Source organism: Cottoperca gobio, chromosome 5 (genome assembly GCF_900634415.1).
Source record: "Cottoperca gobio chromosome 5, fCotGob3.1, whole genome shotgun sequence".
NCBI lineage: Eukaryota > Metazoa > Chordata > Actinopteri > Perciformes > Bovichtidae > Cottoperca > Cottoperca gobio.
The window spans coordinates 26,120,367-26,137,833 of record NC_041359.1 but is presented as its reverse complement, the minus strand read 5'-3'; the positions used below and the strand labels follow the sequence as shown (position 1 = coordinate 26,137,833).

Genomic DNA, 17,467 nt, shown 5'->3' with positions numbered 1-17,467 from the left:
CAACATAATTGCTGAATTGATCCAAAATAAAATAAAATGCGTAATCTTTAGCTTCTTTCTTCCTCTCCAGACGCTCACCTTCGCTCTTTTCAGGCCCGACCCGGACGCCACCACCTTCAAGGGGTCAAAGGGCATCTGGACGTCGGCTTTGAATGGCGAGCCTGGGATGTGGACCTCCTCAAACAGGATGTTAACCAGGTAGTCTCCGGGCTCGGTGGGCAGGTAGGAGACGGAGCAGGTCCCGTCGCCATTGTCCGAACACTCGATCTTGGCCTCGGTCGGCCCCTCCACCGTCAGCCCCAGACCTCCGGTGCCGGCGCCCTTGGTGTCGATTGTGAACTCTGCCGGGTTTCCCACCAGACATCCCTTCAGACCGGGACCGAACGCCTTCACCTGGAGGGGACGAGGATGGAGCCGTGCAGCTGCTTTCAGTGCTCTTTTATCATTACCTATTTTAATTCTGTGTGTTTTTGTTTCAATTTGTTATTTCTTTTGTTTTCCTGCTGATTTCAGACACAGAGCCATAAATACATCGTGGACTCATAAACAATAATACAGTAAACTACTCAGATATTAATCTATCTTTGTGCCGCCAGAGGAAACATGTACATGCATTCTTATACATGTTAGACACTTTGTATTAAAGTATATCGTGGTAATAGACTAATAAAGAGAGGAACAACTAGAAGAGAAACATGAAACAGGTCTTTAAGGTGGATGCTGCTGTTACCTTGCTCGGGTCTGGAGGCAGCTGGGCCTCCACAGGGAAGGGGCTCCCAGGGACGGGGTGTCCGTCGTAGGACACGTTGACAGAGTGGACCCCCTCCTCTGTGGGGGTGTAACGGACCAGACTGACATCTGCTTTCCTGGGCTGAGGCTCCATTTTACACTTCACCGCCCGCTGGCTGGGACTCAGCTAGTAAACACACACAAGAACAATGAAGTAACACCACGGTCTCTTTAAAGTCTAAATCTGGTGATTGTCTACATCTTTCATTTTGTAAACTGAAGATGATCCCACAAACAAGTGTTATCAGCTTATAGGGATCTCAACACTCACCACTGCCACCTCCAGACGACCTTGACCTCCTGCTCCCTTTGTGTCCACCAGAAACTGCTGCTCCTGATTGACCTCCGCTCCTGAAAGACATTTGTTTATTATGTAAATGACTAAGAAGAACTTCTTGGCCAGGCTAGGTCGAGTGTAACCATAAGAAATATGAGTACACACACACACACACACACTTTTTCAGCCTACATGTCCAAGAGCTAGTTGGAAGCAGAGAAAGACAGATTTCTTACTTCCCTCCAGGTTATCCACGGTGACTTTGCTGAGATCCAGCGGGGCAGCGACGCCGACTGTAAACGGGCTCTTGGCGATGGGATCTCCTCCAAACTTCACCGTGATCGCCTGCTCCCCCTGCAGACACATGCAACACGCAGATACAACACAGATGAGAAATAAACCTTCATCAGTCCCACAGCGGGGAAATGTGCAGTGTTCCAGCCGCAAAGGGAATAATGCATAACAAGAGACATCCGTAAAAATCATATTGCACAGTTTAGTATTCAACACTCTTCACTGTAACTGTTCTACAATGTCGTGTGCTGCTATTTATTTGACGCACCTGTTGTACAGGTGTGTACTTGACGGTCTGGGAGTAGTCGTAGTTGTCGATGATATCAAAGTCATTGACGGGAGAAGAGAAGGAAACATCCAGCGGTGCTTTACCGGCTCCTTTGGTCAACACTGTGAAATGAGTCGGCTTCCCGCTCTCCACACCTGCACAGGTAGAGAGTCAGATTCAAAGTGAAACATTCAGGTAAGAATACACGGACATTTAAAAGTGTGTGTGTGTGTGTGTGTCTCACCAGTGCGAGCCAGTCCAGGACCTTCTGCTTTGACCTTCGATGCATCGTGAGAAGGTTCGACTTTGACGTGAAAGGGGCTTTGTGGAACTTCCTGTGTGGAAAACATTCACAATGAAATTCATCAGAACAAACAACCAACATCTTCACAGATCTGTGTGTGTGTACGTGTGTGTGTGTGTGTCTGTGTGTCTGTGTGTGTGTCTGTGTGTGCGCGCACGTGTGTGTGTGTGTGTGTGTGTGTGTGTGTGTGTGTCTGTGTCTGTGTGTGCGCGCACGTGTGTGTGTGTGTGTGTGTGTGTGTGTGTGTGTACGTGTGTGTGTGTGTGTGTCTGTGTGTGTGTGTACCTTGTCGGTGAACAGGACTTTAACGGTGAGTCTTCCAGCAGCAGGAGGCATGTATTTGACAGTGAACGTGTCGTTGGCGTTGGGAATGATGTCAAAGTCCACATCGGCCTCTTTGTCACCGACCATTTTGGCGTCACACTTAATGCCCACGCTGACATCACCTGGATGAACACACACACACACACACACACACACGCACTCAATTTTAACTACACAGAACAGAATAGCAGAGTTGCCAGATCTTTGACGGAGCGCTAGATTTATGAATTAGAAAGCATTTATTTATTCTAAACCGCTTTCTTAATGTGCAGCATTATCTTTTCTATTTGACTAAATGTATCTTACTCTTATTGATATTATATGTTACACTGGTGTTAGTATTACTTATTATACAATATATGCATTACTCTGTATTATATTGTTGTAATTCTATTACCAATCTCTTGCACAAGCATTTCCTTCGGGATTAATAAAGTTCTCTTATGTTATTCTCTTTCTTTCAGGTGACACTGACCGCCACAAGGGGGCGTAGATGGATTCTGTTAACAGCTTTTCATTCATTGTATTAACTCATGTCAGAAACATTTGGCCCCAGGATGTTAAGACTGTCGTAGACTTTCCAACGTAAACAATGAACAAAGCAGGCAGCACAATCAAAGACCTTCCTGCAGCCGAACTGAGCCGTCAATCACAGCAAAGGAATTCAAAGCATGAGAGGAATGAAGCAGTAAACTGTGTCGAACAGAAGCAGGTCAGATTCTTCAAACAATCTAAAGACTTCAGCTTCTCCACGTCTCGGTCGCCCAGGAGGAGTTGATCGGTGTGTTCACATCGTACATCAGGTGACGTAATGTTTTACCATTTAGATCGTTAGATCCTGCATGAGCCTCTTAATAATTCAGTGAGTAACAATCAGTGGTGGAAGTATTTATGATCTTTTATTTAAGAAAAACTAGCAGTACTCTACTACAACGAAGACTCCTGCTTTTAAAGACTAACTTAAGAAATACAGAAGTATTATCAACACAAAGTACTTTAAGTATCAAAAGTAAAGCAGAATGCCCAGACTAACGGACGCTCATTTATACAATAAAATAGTTAAATATGCAACTTTATGTGGAGCTACAAGCAGGCGATAGAGCAGGATACATGTAGTGCATGTACTGTAGCTCTGTAAGTGTCCTAACGATTCATTTTAGAAACGATTAATCAAATGGTCTATAAAATGTCAGAAAACAGTGAAAAACGTCCAAGGTGGTGTCTTTAAATGTCTTGTCAGTTCAAACCCAGAGATATTCCGTTTATTATGATATAAAATGGAGAAAAGCAGGAACTCTCCATATTTATGAGGCTGGAAACAGCATTTTATGAATTCTTTGCAGGAACAATTACTGTAACAATGAGTTGATCAACAAAATAGTTGCCTATTATTTTTGGATAATATCGACTGATCACTGCAGCTCTATTGGGAACATACTGCAAACAGGGATAAATAGTGGAGAAGTAATTATTCCACGGCGGTCATTTGCAAAGATTCAATCGACGTTTTGAAACGCCGACACACTGTTGTGTCGAGAACATCAATGAAATGTGTCTGAAAGATATTTGAAGCAGCACCTCGAGATGCTTAATTAGAAATCTGAGTTTAATAAGTAATTTACAGTCTAATCCACGTTTTACGTGAGTAAATTATACGTACAGTGACTTTGGTTCAAGTTCAATGCCAGTTCTTTGAATTAAAAACTAAAGCTTTATCCATTACGTTCCGTAAAGACATTAAAACAGTTAGTATGAAACTACAGGTTTACAAATTATGCATGGCTGCAATGTATTATCTTAAAACAGCTAAAACTTGTGTCCAGGTTTGAATGCATTAATATGTGAAGGAGGAATGTGCAAGATACAAAGGGATTGTTGAGCTGCTCTACATTTCTGTTCTTGGTTTGTGCAGGTAGATGATGAAGCGCGAGCTTGTGGGAGTGTGGTCTCAGAGAGATGAATTTCCCGTCAGGATGTTTCTGCCTTGAGGAGGAAACGTGTACGTGTGTGTGTGTGTGTGTGTGTGTGTGTGTGTGTGTGTGTGTGTCACCGACTACATTATAACAGTCAATGTTTGTTTGCCCATTTAAATGCGTGTTGTTCTGACACAGATGGAAACTGCTGTAACACCAAATAAAACTATGTGGGGGATATCCTGTCTTAATTAACACACTCTTTGTGAGTGTGAGTGTGAGTGAGTGTGTGTGTGTGTGTGTGTGTGTTGCTCTTACCGTCTCCAGCTCCTGAACAGTCCACAGTGAAGTGTGTTGGCTCGTTGGCCTTCAGCCCAGTTCTCTCCACTCCAGGGCCGAACACCTTCACCATCTTGGGGTGGCTGCCTTTACCCACGTTCACCTATAATGCACCACAACAGGAAATTACATCACTTTTTTAAAAGGTTATTTAAAGAGATTTCCCCACAGGTCATGCAAAGTTATAAACAGCACAGCAGTTGTTTTTGTTGGTTTTATCATTAGAAACTAACTTGATATGGAGTGCCACAGGGCTCCATCGTGGATCCCCTACTTTTCCCTCTTTATACATTACTTACTTTGTATATCACACATTTTGAAATATGTTATGTTGTAGGTTGTTTATGGCTCACTTTCACTAAACTTTATAAATATTGAAATTTTACATAACAGCATTTTATTTAATGGTAATTATCTAAACTGTGGACAGGAGTTTCCAGACAAAACTTATATGCGTTTCTATAGACCCTGAAAGTGGTACCAGGGTTAGGGTACTTTGAAAATATACGGTTCCTAAATGTAACATTTAAATAATTTGTTCATCAGAACTTTAGATTTAAAAAGTTCTAAGCGAACAGATTCTTCTTTAGTTTCTACTCTCCGCTTCACAGGCTGCAGTAAAGATTTGATGTTTGATTGTCAAACTTGACCTCAAGCGGCCGAAAGCATTCTGTGAATGAAGTCGAAGCAAATCACATCTATTATTTACACTGTTAAGATTTAACCTCTAAAATAACGGTTTATAAGAAAGCATGGTTCATAAACCAGAACACTAAAAGCATTTCAATGTTTCAACAGTTGTGTCTTTTATACCTGCTCATGTAAAGCACATTTATACAACACATAACAACCACTTACTTTCACAGCTACATAATGTTTTATGTGCAGAGATGTTTATGGTGTCGTGTATGTTTAGTGAAAGTCTCTTCTGTTAGTGAGCGATGTAGTCACTTATAATCTCTAAAGCAAATGAACAAAACACAGTCAAACATTTAAATGAAGTGTCAGAATTTATTTTTAAAACCAAACTAACTTCCAGCTGCGATTTAAGTGGAGAGAAACGATGTTGGGTTTTAGTACAGCTGGTGATTAAAGTGAGTCAACATGTTAGTTACAGATTCACTGTTAGACAAAAAGAAATCATTTAAAGAATACATGCAATGCATGTTTGCATGCGTCAAACTTTATCGACTAAATTAACCTTCGGAAAACAAATTCAGGAATAAAAGAATCTTTCTAAATGATTTCATTTCAAAATAAAATGATTACACGAAAGTCAACATTCAACTAAAACATAAAAACTTGAAGCCAGTCTGAAAAGCACAAAGCGTTTATCGAACTTGTAAAGCTTAGAAGCAGCAAGTTTGTTTATCAGCCGTCTGTTTTCAAACGAAGACTTCAACATAACAGAGGATTCAAACATCCATGATCTGCCCATTGAAGATGTAGATTTAAAGTCCACAGTCGTTCGCCACTATAGCCGCCATTGTTCGGTTAGCGCCCAAGCTAATATATCTCGGTTTGTTGTAGAGACTGTTGGTAGCATTGACTCCTGTCTCACAGCTGACTGCAGGTCAGGACTCTTCAGTTGCATGTTTCAGAGTCAACAGATTGAGTTGACCTCGATTCCATTTGGTTCCTTAACGTCTGTAATCATTGCAGGTGAGACTGACCATTTTGCTTCAGGTGTTTACAACTGAAGTTGATAGTTAATTTTACAATTTCCCGCCATCACAAGATTAAAATCAAGCCCTCGTCTGCAAAGATAAATATTCTGTTTTCACAAAAACTGCAGCTACGCGTCACAGTCGGGGTCAACTCAGGTTTCCAACCTTTCTTCCGCGCTGCCTTCTCGATCTTCTCACTTTAATGAAAAGGTGTTCCCAGCAGCGCTGAGCGCTGGGTGTGACTGTTTACTTTCTATCCATCGACTGTGTCAACAGTAAAGTTAGAGAAAGGTGCAGTCGATGCCTGCAGGCTGCTGCAACTCGCAACAAGCCTGCCGATTCATCACGGTGACATCAGCTCCAAAACTTTGGAATAATACTTTTAGACGAGTACAAACGTCTCCGGCCCGTTGAAATGATTTGTGGACCAGCACAAATACTTTCATCTGAGCCAGAAGAAACGGCAAAACAATGTTTTTGTTTTTTTACTATGAAAGCTAAAAACAGCTCTGAACAAATAGGAAGAAGCAGTCGAACACTCCTGGTCCCGTCGCAAAGTCTCTTCCAAACGGCATCCACCGTCTAACTTTAACTTTGTACCTCTGAGTTCTCAACAATAAGAAAGGAAAGTCTTTGCCAACTCCTGAGGTCTGTTGGCATTGCCATGAATTCCTTAAGAGAACAAAACGCACATCCAGACAAATCTAAGGAAGTGTCTCATGAGACGTATTTGTCCTGCGGGTTAAAACTTTAAAACAACCGAGAGAAAAGACAGCTGATAAACAAAGTCAAAAACCTCATAAGTGCAACAGAATCTCTCAAACTGTGATTTAATCAAATGTAAAAGGTGGTTACAGAGCAAAGAAGGCCGATTAGTGCACATCAGCTGTCGAATGAAAACCTTTTCACTGAGTACGAATGAATTAAATCAGATGATCAAACATTCCTTCATCATACCGTCATTAATGACATAATAAATTCATGTTTGGAAGCTGCATTGGTCAATAAAACTAAATTCTAAGAGATGATATTTTTCCTTCATGTATTTAAACACAAGTGAAAAAGTTTTCATTCAACAGGAACAAGATTTACTTCATAAAGACATTTAAATCGCGCGCAGACAGCAGAGCTTCACTTCTCTGAACCCGTCACATGTCAACATAATTATAACTTCGATAATCAACATTTAAGTAAATATAATTACATAATAGATATTGATAGTTTCAGCATTACTTCATCTATAATGTAAGTTCTCAGGTTGTTGCCAATCAAAACAGAAAAGCTCTTCGCTGGTTTCACGGGTCAGAGGTTCAGGTTAGTGAAGTTCTGGAGTCAACCAAATAAAAAAGTGTTAAAAGAAAATACAATAAGCAAAGAGAGTTACAGTGACGGGACGGTGAAATCATCTGCAGTGACGTCTACATCAAAACCACTTCAGTTAAAGTTGTGACGAGAGGTTCAAAGTGTGAAAGACAAACGAAGGTTGTTAAAACAAACAGAGGGGGGGGGGGTCAACCAGAACATAACAATCGTGACAAGAAATCAAAATACAAAACGGTTAGTAAGCTTCTGATCGTATGCAGACGTGGGCAGGAATGTTTTCAATGTCAACAACAACAAAAACATTTTTAAGATGTTAACGAAGAGTTCGTGTTTCAGAAGATTCAAATGAAATCAAGTTTGCAGTTCAGAGATTTAGGAAATAAACACGTGATAAGATAATAATAAGATCTATTAGCAGAAAGGGAATATAAAACTCATAACTCTAATCCGTTACCTTAGAAAGAGCCCTTCATATCTACATATGGAGCAGCTTCCATGGAGTCCGCCATGTTTCTACGGTGGCTCAGAAAGGACAAACCGAACTCTGGCTCGAGCCTCTCTAAGTTTCCCTGAAGGCCACCGTAGGTTCTCCGACACGCTTGGAAACGGAAGGTTTCTAGATGCCACTAAACCCTACACCTTTCAGAACGGAGCTGGAGTCAGGGCGGGGTTAGCCTAGCTTAGCATAACGACTGTAAACAGGGGGAAACAGCTAGCATGGCTCTGAAGGTCAGACATTAACACGCCATCTCACGAGCAAACAGAAACGTATGAACAACACTTTGTTGTTTTAGAGAATGTCTCGTGCTGAAAACATTTCTATCCTTGTTTTGTTTTTATTCTAATTTAATTGTTTTTGTTTTGAACGCTTTCTTCTCGTCTGCTCGAGGTGTGAACGCTGCGGTGGAACGTTATTAAGTTTGGTAACATATTAAAAGAAAGACTTTGTTAATCGATGAGGAAAAGAATCATGAGTTGCAGCCTGATGAAGCGGGATAATCTGTCCATCATGTTGAACTCTGGAGTCATTAAAACTTCATTATGTAATATACATGTGATCGTTCTGTAGGTTTACTCCTGTGCAGCTAGGAGCTGTACCGCTCCTCCGTGTACGTCGTGATGATGATCAGAGGCTTTTTAGTTTTGCTGCTCGCATCTTTACATGTCGACTGCGCCGTATTAAAACTTTGCTTGGACTCTGATCGCACGACTTGGATGCTTCGTGCCTCAACTAAAGCTTCCGATTGGACGACCTTAGAAAATTCTGCCTGAACCGGATCCTCGGGTTTGGCCGGGACATCTCTTCCCGTTTTAAAAGGGGGCTGTGATTGGCTGCTTACCCTGAAGGGGCTGTTGGGGACGCTGACTCCTCCCCAGGTGACGGCCAAGGTGTGTTTGAGGGGGGAGGTGGGCGAGTAGGAGCAGGAGTACAGCCCGTCACCTTTACTCCTCACCTTTACCTCCACAGGAAGTCCATCTGCATCCTGACAGACAGAAAGAGACCGTTAAGAAGATCGTCAAAGCTTTACTCAAATAAATCTAGCAGGTTAAATATCTGACAAACACCATCGACAGCTTCCAGAGGAAAGAACTCCCGTCTCACGTGCGTCGTTGACTAAACGTAGTTTGGAGAGCAGACAAAGTCGTCTGGGATCCCTCCTCGTGAATGTTATAGTGTCGTGTAGCGTGTAGCGTGTAGCGTGTAGCTGTCATTACCTGAGCTGTGATCTTCAGAGGTCCTTTCCCAGCATCCTTAGCGCTGACAGTGAACTCGGCAGGTTGGCTGACCAGGCAGCCAGTCTTCTCAAGCCCCGGCCCGGAAGCCGTAACCTACAACCACCAAACCATAATAATCATTAGAGATTATATCTTATTATTATTATTATTATTATTATTATTATTATTATTATTATTATTATTATTATTATTAATAATAATATTAATAATAATACTATTATTATTAATATTAATATTATCATTGTTAATAATAATATTAATATTACAATTAATAATAATATTATTATAAATATTAATATTATTATCATTGTTAATAATATTATTAATAATAATAATAATATTATTAATATTAATATTATTGTTATTATTATTAATATTATTACTGGGGCAATCCCAGGCATTTAAAAAAGATATATCTGACGGATATTGTAATTCTAACCTCATGCTAACTTCAGGGTTGGCCTTCACAGCACTTTATTGGCCGACACCCTGGTTCTGTGTCTAACTGACCTTATCTGCGTCACTGGCGTTGTTGTCGGGGACGATGTAGGCCATGAAGGGGCTGTGTTCGATGTCCTCCTCATCACAGGTCACATGGACGGCGTATTCTCCGGCCTCCAGCGGCCAGTAACGGACATCACATGAGCCGTCGTTCTGGTCCTCGCACTCGATTCTAGCCTGAGAAGGTCCCTCGATGGCAAAACCTGAAGATGCAGAAAGATTAGACGTAAAGTCGGGCGTTGGCAGAGTTTAATACAATCTGATCGATCCTGATAAATAAACTCACCCAGCACTCCGACATCAGTGCCGACGGACTCCACTACAAAGGTAGCAGGTTTACCCACAATGCCTCCCTCCAGACCAGGACCCCAGGCTCTGATCTGCTGAGACCCCGCTTCCCGACCCACGGACACGTCGAACGGACTGAAGAAGAGAAAGTACACGTATTAAAAACAGTATATGACCTTCGATATGCATGACTGCATGTGTGTGGATGAGAGCAGGAGAATAAGAAAAGATAAATAATAATATAAATTATAATAATAATTAGTATTATTCAAACTGATTTATTATCGAAAGTGTTCTTATTATTGTTGTACTGTTACATCACTTCCCTGCCAACAGCCTGAGAGGCATCTTTGAACAATCAGCTGTACAGATGTTTAAAACCAGCTTCGCCTCATCTGTGATTTCAGCCCCTAACTTTGTGTCCGGACTGTAATGTATAAAGTGCTGAGGTCACCGGGTCACCGGGTCACCGGGTCACCGGGCTACCTGTCGCTGTGAGTTCTGACAGTCTCCACATTTTAACATCGGCGCATCTGAAGCAGCACGGCTGAAATGACATCTTAAAAAATCCACTGAAACTGTTTTCAGAAACCACACATCTCTCCCTCCCTCCCTCTCTGTCTCTCTCCCTCCCTCCCTCCCTCTCTCTCTCTCTGTCTCTCTCTCCCTCCCTCCCTCCCTCTCTGTCTCTCTCTCTCTCCCTCCCTGTCCCTCTCTGTCTCTCTCCCTCCCTCCCTGTCCCTCTCTGTCTCTCTCCCTCCCTGTCTCCCTCTCTCTCCCTCCCTCCCTGTCTCTCTCTCCCTCCCTCTCCCTCTCTCTCCCTCCCTCTCTCCCCTCTCTCTCTCTCTCTCTCTCTCTCTCTCTCTGTCCCTCCCTCCCTGTCTCTCTCTCCCTCCCTCTCTCTCTCCCTCTCTCTCTCTGTCCCTCCCTCCCTGTCTCTCTCTCCCTCCCTCTCTCTGTCTGTCTCTCCCTCTCTCCCTCTCTCTCCCTCCCTCCCTCCCTCTGTCTCTCCGTCCCTCCCTCTCCCTCTCTCTCCCTCCCTCCCTCTGTCTCTCCCTCCCTCTGTCTCTCCGTCCCTCCCTCCCTCCCTCTCTCTCTCTCCCTCCCTCCTCTCTCTCTCTCTCTCTCCCTCTCTCTCCCTCTCTCTCTCCCTCCCTCTGTCTCTCCGTCCCTCCCTCCCTCCCTCCCTCCGTCTCTCCGTCCCTCCCTCCCTCCCTCCCTCCCTCTCTCTCTCTCTCCCTCTCCCCCCCTCTCTCTCTCCCTCTCCCCCCAGGTCACACAAAGTGTTTTCTGTGTGCTACATGAGCCGGATGATCTAACAAGTCAGTGCTGGATGAAATAAAACAGAAAGCTGCTCAAGGACAGCTTCTCAAAACCTCCCCAAAGACTTAAAGACGGCTTCTTCATTGTGGGAACCTTCTGACCCCGTACGACCTTTGATGCCTGTACAGGATTATGACCCGACCCCCCCCCCCCCCCCTCGTGCAGACACGACTGTCGTTCTGTGAAATGTTTTCATGTAATTATGTATTTTCCACATCAGCGGCTTCTCTTCCCATCGGGCCGGCTGCTCAGACACTCAGGAACTCAGGAACTCGCTGTACTTGTACGCGTAGCGTAGCATGAGCTGTATATTAAGTCGTATGTGTTCGCTTGTGGTCATTCCCCTTTTGCACAGTGGTATCTGGAGAATGTGGAAAGCATAAATAGGTGACTCAGTAACCACCGAACGGGTGTGTTGTTTACCGGAAGAGGCGCACAGTTTATTTACCTCAATGTTTAGCCTCCATGTGCAGCGAACTTCTGAGCCTACTGTGGGTTTCGCACGCAATTTATAATTGAGATAAGCTCGAGAGCATTCGGATCACCATCTGTGGATGGACCAGGTGGTGTTCAAATAAACACTTTGAGTATGACGAACGCTTATTTAATTATTGTTATTATGCTACAGGCAGCGTGTCCGGGTAGAGCAGCCCGGTGGCTCGTAGGCTTCTTGTTGTTGGTCTTCCAGACACTACAAATACTAAAACTGTTGACAGGGAGAAACAAACTAAAAGGGATATTTTGCCTAAGAGGTGAACCGTTTTCATCGACTGAAACTAAAATATTTACCGTTTTCATCGACTGAAACTAAAAGTCTGGGCCTTTAGTCCCAACTTAGTCAACGAGAACTGGACTGAGGTTCATCTGCTCTACAGAGATGTGACAAACACTACACCACACTGAAACTCTTCATTCCCCTCAAGGTCCAACCATTCACATCAGATGAGGTAATGTGCTGAGGTAATTCTCTGAACACTCACACACACACACACAGCTCACCTCTTGGGGATATGCTGACCCCCCCAGGTGATGGAGATGGTGTATTTGCCGGGGCTGTTGGGATGATACTCATAGGAGAACACACCGTCCTGACTGGAGATCTGCTTCACCGGCTCCTCGATGCCCTCTGCACACACACACACACACACACACACTTATTATTTCATGTTTTTAACAAGTGTTTCTCTTGAAAGCATGAATATTCATTTGTATATATCATCTGTGTGAACGGCACTCACTGGGTCCTTTGACGAGCACCTTCAGGTCTCCACTGCCTGCGTTTTTGGTGTCCACCTTGAAGTCACCGACCTGCTTCACCCTCATTCCCGACGGCTGGAGGCCGCGACCCGTCGCCCTGCACGACCCCGGCACGCAGGCTGCACAAGCCCAAAAGAAAACACGTCGGGTGATGAGACGCATCGCGGTGTTCAAAGTGGGGTCATGATCATTACATCTATGAGTCCATCACAATTTACTGTCAGGGGTGAAGTTGAAACGACTCACCAGGCCCCACGTCCACGCTGAACGGGCTCTTGGGGATTCCCGCCCCTCCGAAGGTGACGGTGACGGTGTGCGGGCCGGCCTGAGTGGGCCGGTAGGTGCAGCGATATGTGCTGTCGCCCTTATCCTCCATCATCACCTCCACGACGTTCTGCTGACCCTGAGGGTCTCTGATCATGGCCGTCACGTCTCCTGTACCGGCTCCTGCAGAGAAACGTTAACAATGTTATGACTGTTGAAGGATGTGCAGGGACCCGGGGGGGTAATGTGGTACAGCTTGAAGTTCTGTTTGACTTTCGGCTAAATGTTTTGATATTTACTCAGATGTAGATTTCTAAGATCTCCTGCTTATAAAGAGTTCAAAGCGTGTGGTGCAGGACAACACAGCAAACAGTAATGTTTGTGTTTGATCTTCTGCGGAGCTGCGGGACAGAGTCCAGAACACGTTCCTGCTGCGTGGACATTAAACACACATCTTATCTTAGAGACGCAACTCCTGCCGTTAGGCAACGAAGAAATACCGTGATAACTTTATTCAATAAATGTACGTGGCCCAACACTGACAAGCTGACTCATGTCAACATGCCTCTGGTATGTGTGCACACACACACACACACACACACACACACACACACACACACACACACACACACTACAATGGGAGTGGGTGTTTTAAGGAGAGTCACCTGCTGTCTGCATGTGTTGCCTCGCATTGATCTGCAGCGTCACACTTTAAGGTGGTTCAGTCTGTGACATCACTTCCTGTCTCAGGCAGTGATGTCACTTCCTGTCTCAGGCAGTGATGACTCATTGGACTGAAATCTAATTGTAATTACAAACACATTTGTGTGTAAAACTGTCTCGGAGGTCGTTTGTGCGTCTGACCTGCAGTGAAGATGTCAAAGTAGGTCGGTTTGTTGGCGATGATGCCCACAGGTTCGATTCCCGGGCCTTTGACCGTGACCTTGGAGGAGTCTCCCAGCGCCTTGTCCACGTCCACCTCATATGGACTTTTGGGAATCTGCTGGCCTGCAAACATCACCGTCACCTAGGAAACAAAAACACTTAGAACCAAAGACATCAAAGGCACTTCTCTTTTCCTTCACAGATAAAATACATTAATATTATTAATATTATTACTTTATTCATCTTTATAACTTCACCTTGTGAGGTCCCATGACTTGAGGAATATATGAGACCCTGAACGTCTTCTTGCCCTCATTAGGCTCCGCCTTTAACTGATCGACACACACACAAAGATGTTTAAGAGTTTTACACCAAAATACAAAATGCCAGCAGGCTCGTCATTAAACATGTGGAGGATGAGGAAGTACCTCCTCTCTGGTGCCGTCCGGGTGATCCAGGTAGACGGTCACCTGACCCTGACCTGCACTGAACGTGTCCACCGTGAACACAGCGGGACGCAGCACCCGGTTCCCCGCTGGTTCAATACCTGCAGAAGAAGAAAGTCAGCAGATATTCAGGTAACGGAAGCGAAACAGAAGTGAATGATTTGATTCATAAAGCTGAGAGGGATTTATTTATCACAAAGTTATTATTATTATTATTATCATCCCAAAACAACGAGCAACAGAAAAACAATCGCAGCTGCAAGTTTGAAGGTTTATCGTGTGTGTGTGTGTGTGTGTGTGTGTGTGTGTGTGTGTGTGTGTGTGTGTGTGTGTGTAGTCCTTTGTTCAGTCTAACAGCTGCTCACTTCCTAACATTGTCTTATGGATAAATGTTTCCAGTGTTCCCATTAGCCCCCCCCCCCACACACAGTTTTCAAAAATGAATTAAAAACGGTGAATAAATCGACACATGATGTGATTACATTCAACAATTGGTTATTTTTATTTGTTTGCTGCATCTTCAACATCAACATTGTTTCTTTTCACAGCACAAATTAGGTTATAGTGTGTGTGTGTGTGTGTGTGTGTGTGTGTGTGTGTGTGTGTGTGTGTGTGTGTGTGTGTGTGTGTGTACCTGGTCCGTATGCGCGGGCCTTCTTGGGGTTGAGTTTGGGTTTGAGTGGAGCTCCTGGCTTCAGTTTGGCTTTGGGGAACTGAGACAGGTACGTCATTATCGACTGTTCATCCGCAGCGGGATCAATGATCTCCTCGGGAGCCATCACCTGCACACACACACACACACACACACACACACACACACACACACACGTTGTAAATAAATCTGTTTCATAATTCAATAACCCTGAAGGCAGATGTGTGGCTCTCTGGTGTCGGTAACATTATTAAGATCGTCAGTGGTTCTATGAGTCTGAAACGTTCCCCTTTAAGATCCCCTTCATTGGAACAGACCCGTCTGTGGACGGGATGTCCTGAACTTTGTGTCACACCGGCGTCAATTACAAACACGTTTCTTTCTGATCACGTCATGCTCAACATTTCCCCACACGTCATTCAGCTTCACAGCTTCCACACGTTGAATCAACTCTCTGTAGTGGAAGCACAGATGGAAGGAAGTGCCTAACATAACGTCATGGGTGTGACACTGAAGTCTGTCAGCTCTGTTGTTTCTGGAGGAGACTTCCTGTGGGTGTCAGCTGACCGACAGGAAGCAGAACATAATGAATGAAACCAGAAGTCTTCAGCTTCTTCATAATAACTGCTGAGGTTGTTCTTCACACTGAAGCGTCAGGACTACAATGAGCTCTAACATCTGTAAACTTTAGATGAACCTCTAACCGACGATTCAATGACATAAATACTTTGAAGTGATTTCCCGGGAACAGTCGTTTGTTACACTTCTGTTTCAGCTCGGGTTGCGTCCTCTGGCCTTCAAACAAAAGTGTGTAAAAAACAAACTGAGGTTCAGAGAGTTTCCTTTGCTGCGAACAATCAGGAAACCAAACAGCGTCTGTGTGAGATGCTGCCAGCGACCTTTGACCTCAGGGAGGAAAATCACAGCACAGCTAATTGTGTTGTGTATTGAGCTGCACGACGCAGAGCAAATGTGACGTTTGTGTTATAAGATGCTAACTGTATTAGACGTTAGCATTGTTAGCAGTCCAGGCTACGACACACACTTAATGTCTGCTTTATCCCCTGCAGCTGCTTCAGACACGCCTCGTTCACACCTGGTGGATGGAGGGCTTTTATTGTGAAGGAGCTGCAGGGACATGAGAATACATGGAGGACGATTATTCATGAAATGAAGGATTTAAATTCAACAGATGATCAAGTGAATGACTCCTTTTGATGAACAATGCCGTTTTCATTTTCTTCTATTTCACATTTATTGCAATTAATATACTCAATTGTGTTTATTATTATTAAAACAGGAGCGTTCTTGTTTTGAGGTTTCTTTCTTCCAATTAAATTTAATTCTAAGTTTCGAGAAACAAGGTTGCCAAAGCATTAAAATACAAAAATAAATAATAATATTAATAATAATAATTATCTCTTTCTTTGTTTTGTGTCAATTTAGCAATTTTATTATATATTATATGAATAATATTCTTAAAGTCTCTGCACTGGCTACCTGTCTGCTTCAGAATAGATTTTAAATACTTTTATTAGTAGTGGCCATTTTAATTATACGTACAGTTCAAACGAAGACCAGGTGCTCTGTAAATAAAGCTCGATTGAATGTAAAAGTCTGCACCCCATGGTGTTAAAAATGGAAATAAAGATATTGTGGAGGAAGACATTAAAGGTGACACTGAAGAAACAGGTGATGCAGCCTCAGAGGGACTCTCACCTGCGGGATGCCCAGCCAGACATCAGCCAGCTGCATGGCTTCAGTGGCATTCTCCACTGGTTTCACTGGATCCCAGGTCTCCCAGTCTGGACACAGGCCTGCAAACCACACACACACACACACACACACACACACAACAAACCTGTCAACCTCAACAACTTACAGACGAACAGCGTGAGCTCTGCTGGGAAGAGATTACAACCATTTACAGATCGATACTGGAAACACCATACGTGACTAAATGCACCTCTGGACTCGCACGCTCAGCTTTACAGCCTCGTGTGTTTGTTTTTATCATTCGTCACATGTTTCCATCGTATCGCAACACAATCAATGACCTTAAACAGTCCAGAACTAAAACTAAAATATTATTAATAATAATAATATAAACAAATGACTAATACTACTAATAATAACAATTATAATAATAATATTTTTTAAAACTACAAGACTATATATTTACACACACACACACACTTGAAGTGTCTGGTTGTCCAGATACAGGAGATAAAAGACTAAATCACCAAGAAGAGTTACGCTTGGTAGGTTAAACACACACACACAACTTTCACGTACTTAATTCAGGGTTGTTTAGCGACTACAACACACACACACACACACACACACACACACACACACCTGGTGCACAGCTGTCCACCAGTGCTCCCAGAGCCTTGCCGTCCTTCCAGTCCTTGCTGAAGTTGTTGATCGTCACATCAGGGACTTTGTTTTGGATCCATCCCAGCAGACGCTGCTTCGGCGTCTTTGACTCTGCCTGTAACAACAAGCCCCCCCCCCCTCGTCAGTCAGCTTTCTAACAAGAATTAATCGTCAGGTTTTATCTCTTAAAAAGATGCTAAAAGTAACGTTTTCTGCAGACCCCACACACGACCTTTA

General features: G+C 43.6%; 1 protein-coding gene across 1 annotated transcript in view; it reads right to left on the bottom strand.

Moving 5' to 3' along the window:
- Positions 1–17,467, bottom strand: part of flnba (filamin B a) — a 39,635-nt gene that overhangs the window by 3,924 nt on the left and 18,244 nt on the right. The window contains exons 3-23 of the mRNA XM_029430743.1: positions 17,210–17,345; positions 16,571–16,668; positions 14,834–14,981; positions 14,182–14,300; positions 14,011–14,085; positions 13,733–13,895; positions 12,851–13,051; positions 12,586–12,723; positions 12,347–12,473; positions 10,023–10,159; positions 9,746–9,939; positions 9,215–9,328; positions 8,839–8,982; positions 4,488–4,611; positions 2,218–2,378; positions 1,873–1,963; positions 1,629–1,783; positions 1,303–1,420; positions 1,061–1,140; positions 731–916; positions 79–393 (exon numbers count right to left, since the gene is read on the bottom strand). Coding sequence (XP_029286603.1) covers positions 79–393; positions 731–916; positions 1,061–1,140; positions 1,303–1,420; positions 1,629–1,783; positions 1,873–1,963; positions 2,218–2,378; positions 4,488–4,611; positions 8,839–8,982; positions 9,215–9,328; positions 9,746–9,939; positions 10,023–10,159; positions 12,347–12,473; positions 12,586–12,723; positions 12,851–13,051; positions 13,733–13,895; positions 14,011–14,085; positions 14,182–14,300; positions 14,834–14,981; positions 16,571–16,668; positions 17,210–17,345 — 3,024 coding nt within the window. The remainder of the gene's footprint in view (positions 1–78; positions 394–730; positions 917–1,060; positions 1,141–1,302; positions 1,421–1,628; positions 1,784–1,872; positions 1,964–2,217; positions 2,379–4,487; positions 4,612–8,838; positions 8,983–9,214; positions 9,329–9,745; positions 9,940–10,022; positions 10,160–12,346; positions 12,474–12,585; positions 12,724–12,850; positions 13,052–13,732; positions 13,896–14,010; positions 14,086–14,181; positions 14,301–14,833; positions 14,982–16,570; positions 16,669–17,209; positions 17,346–17,467) is intronic.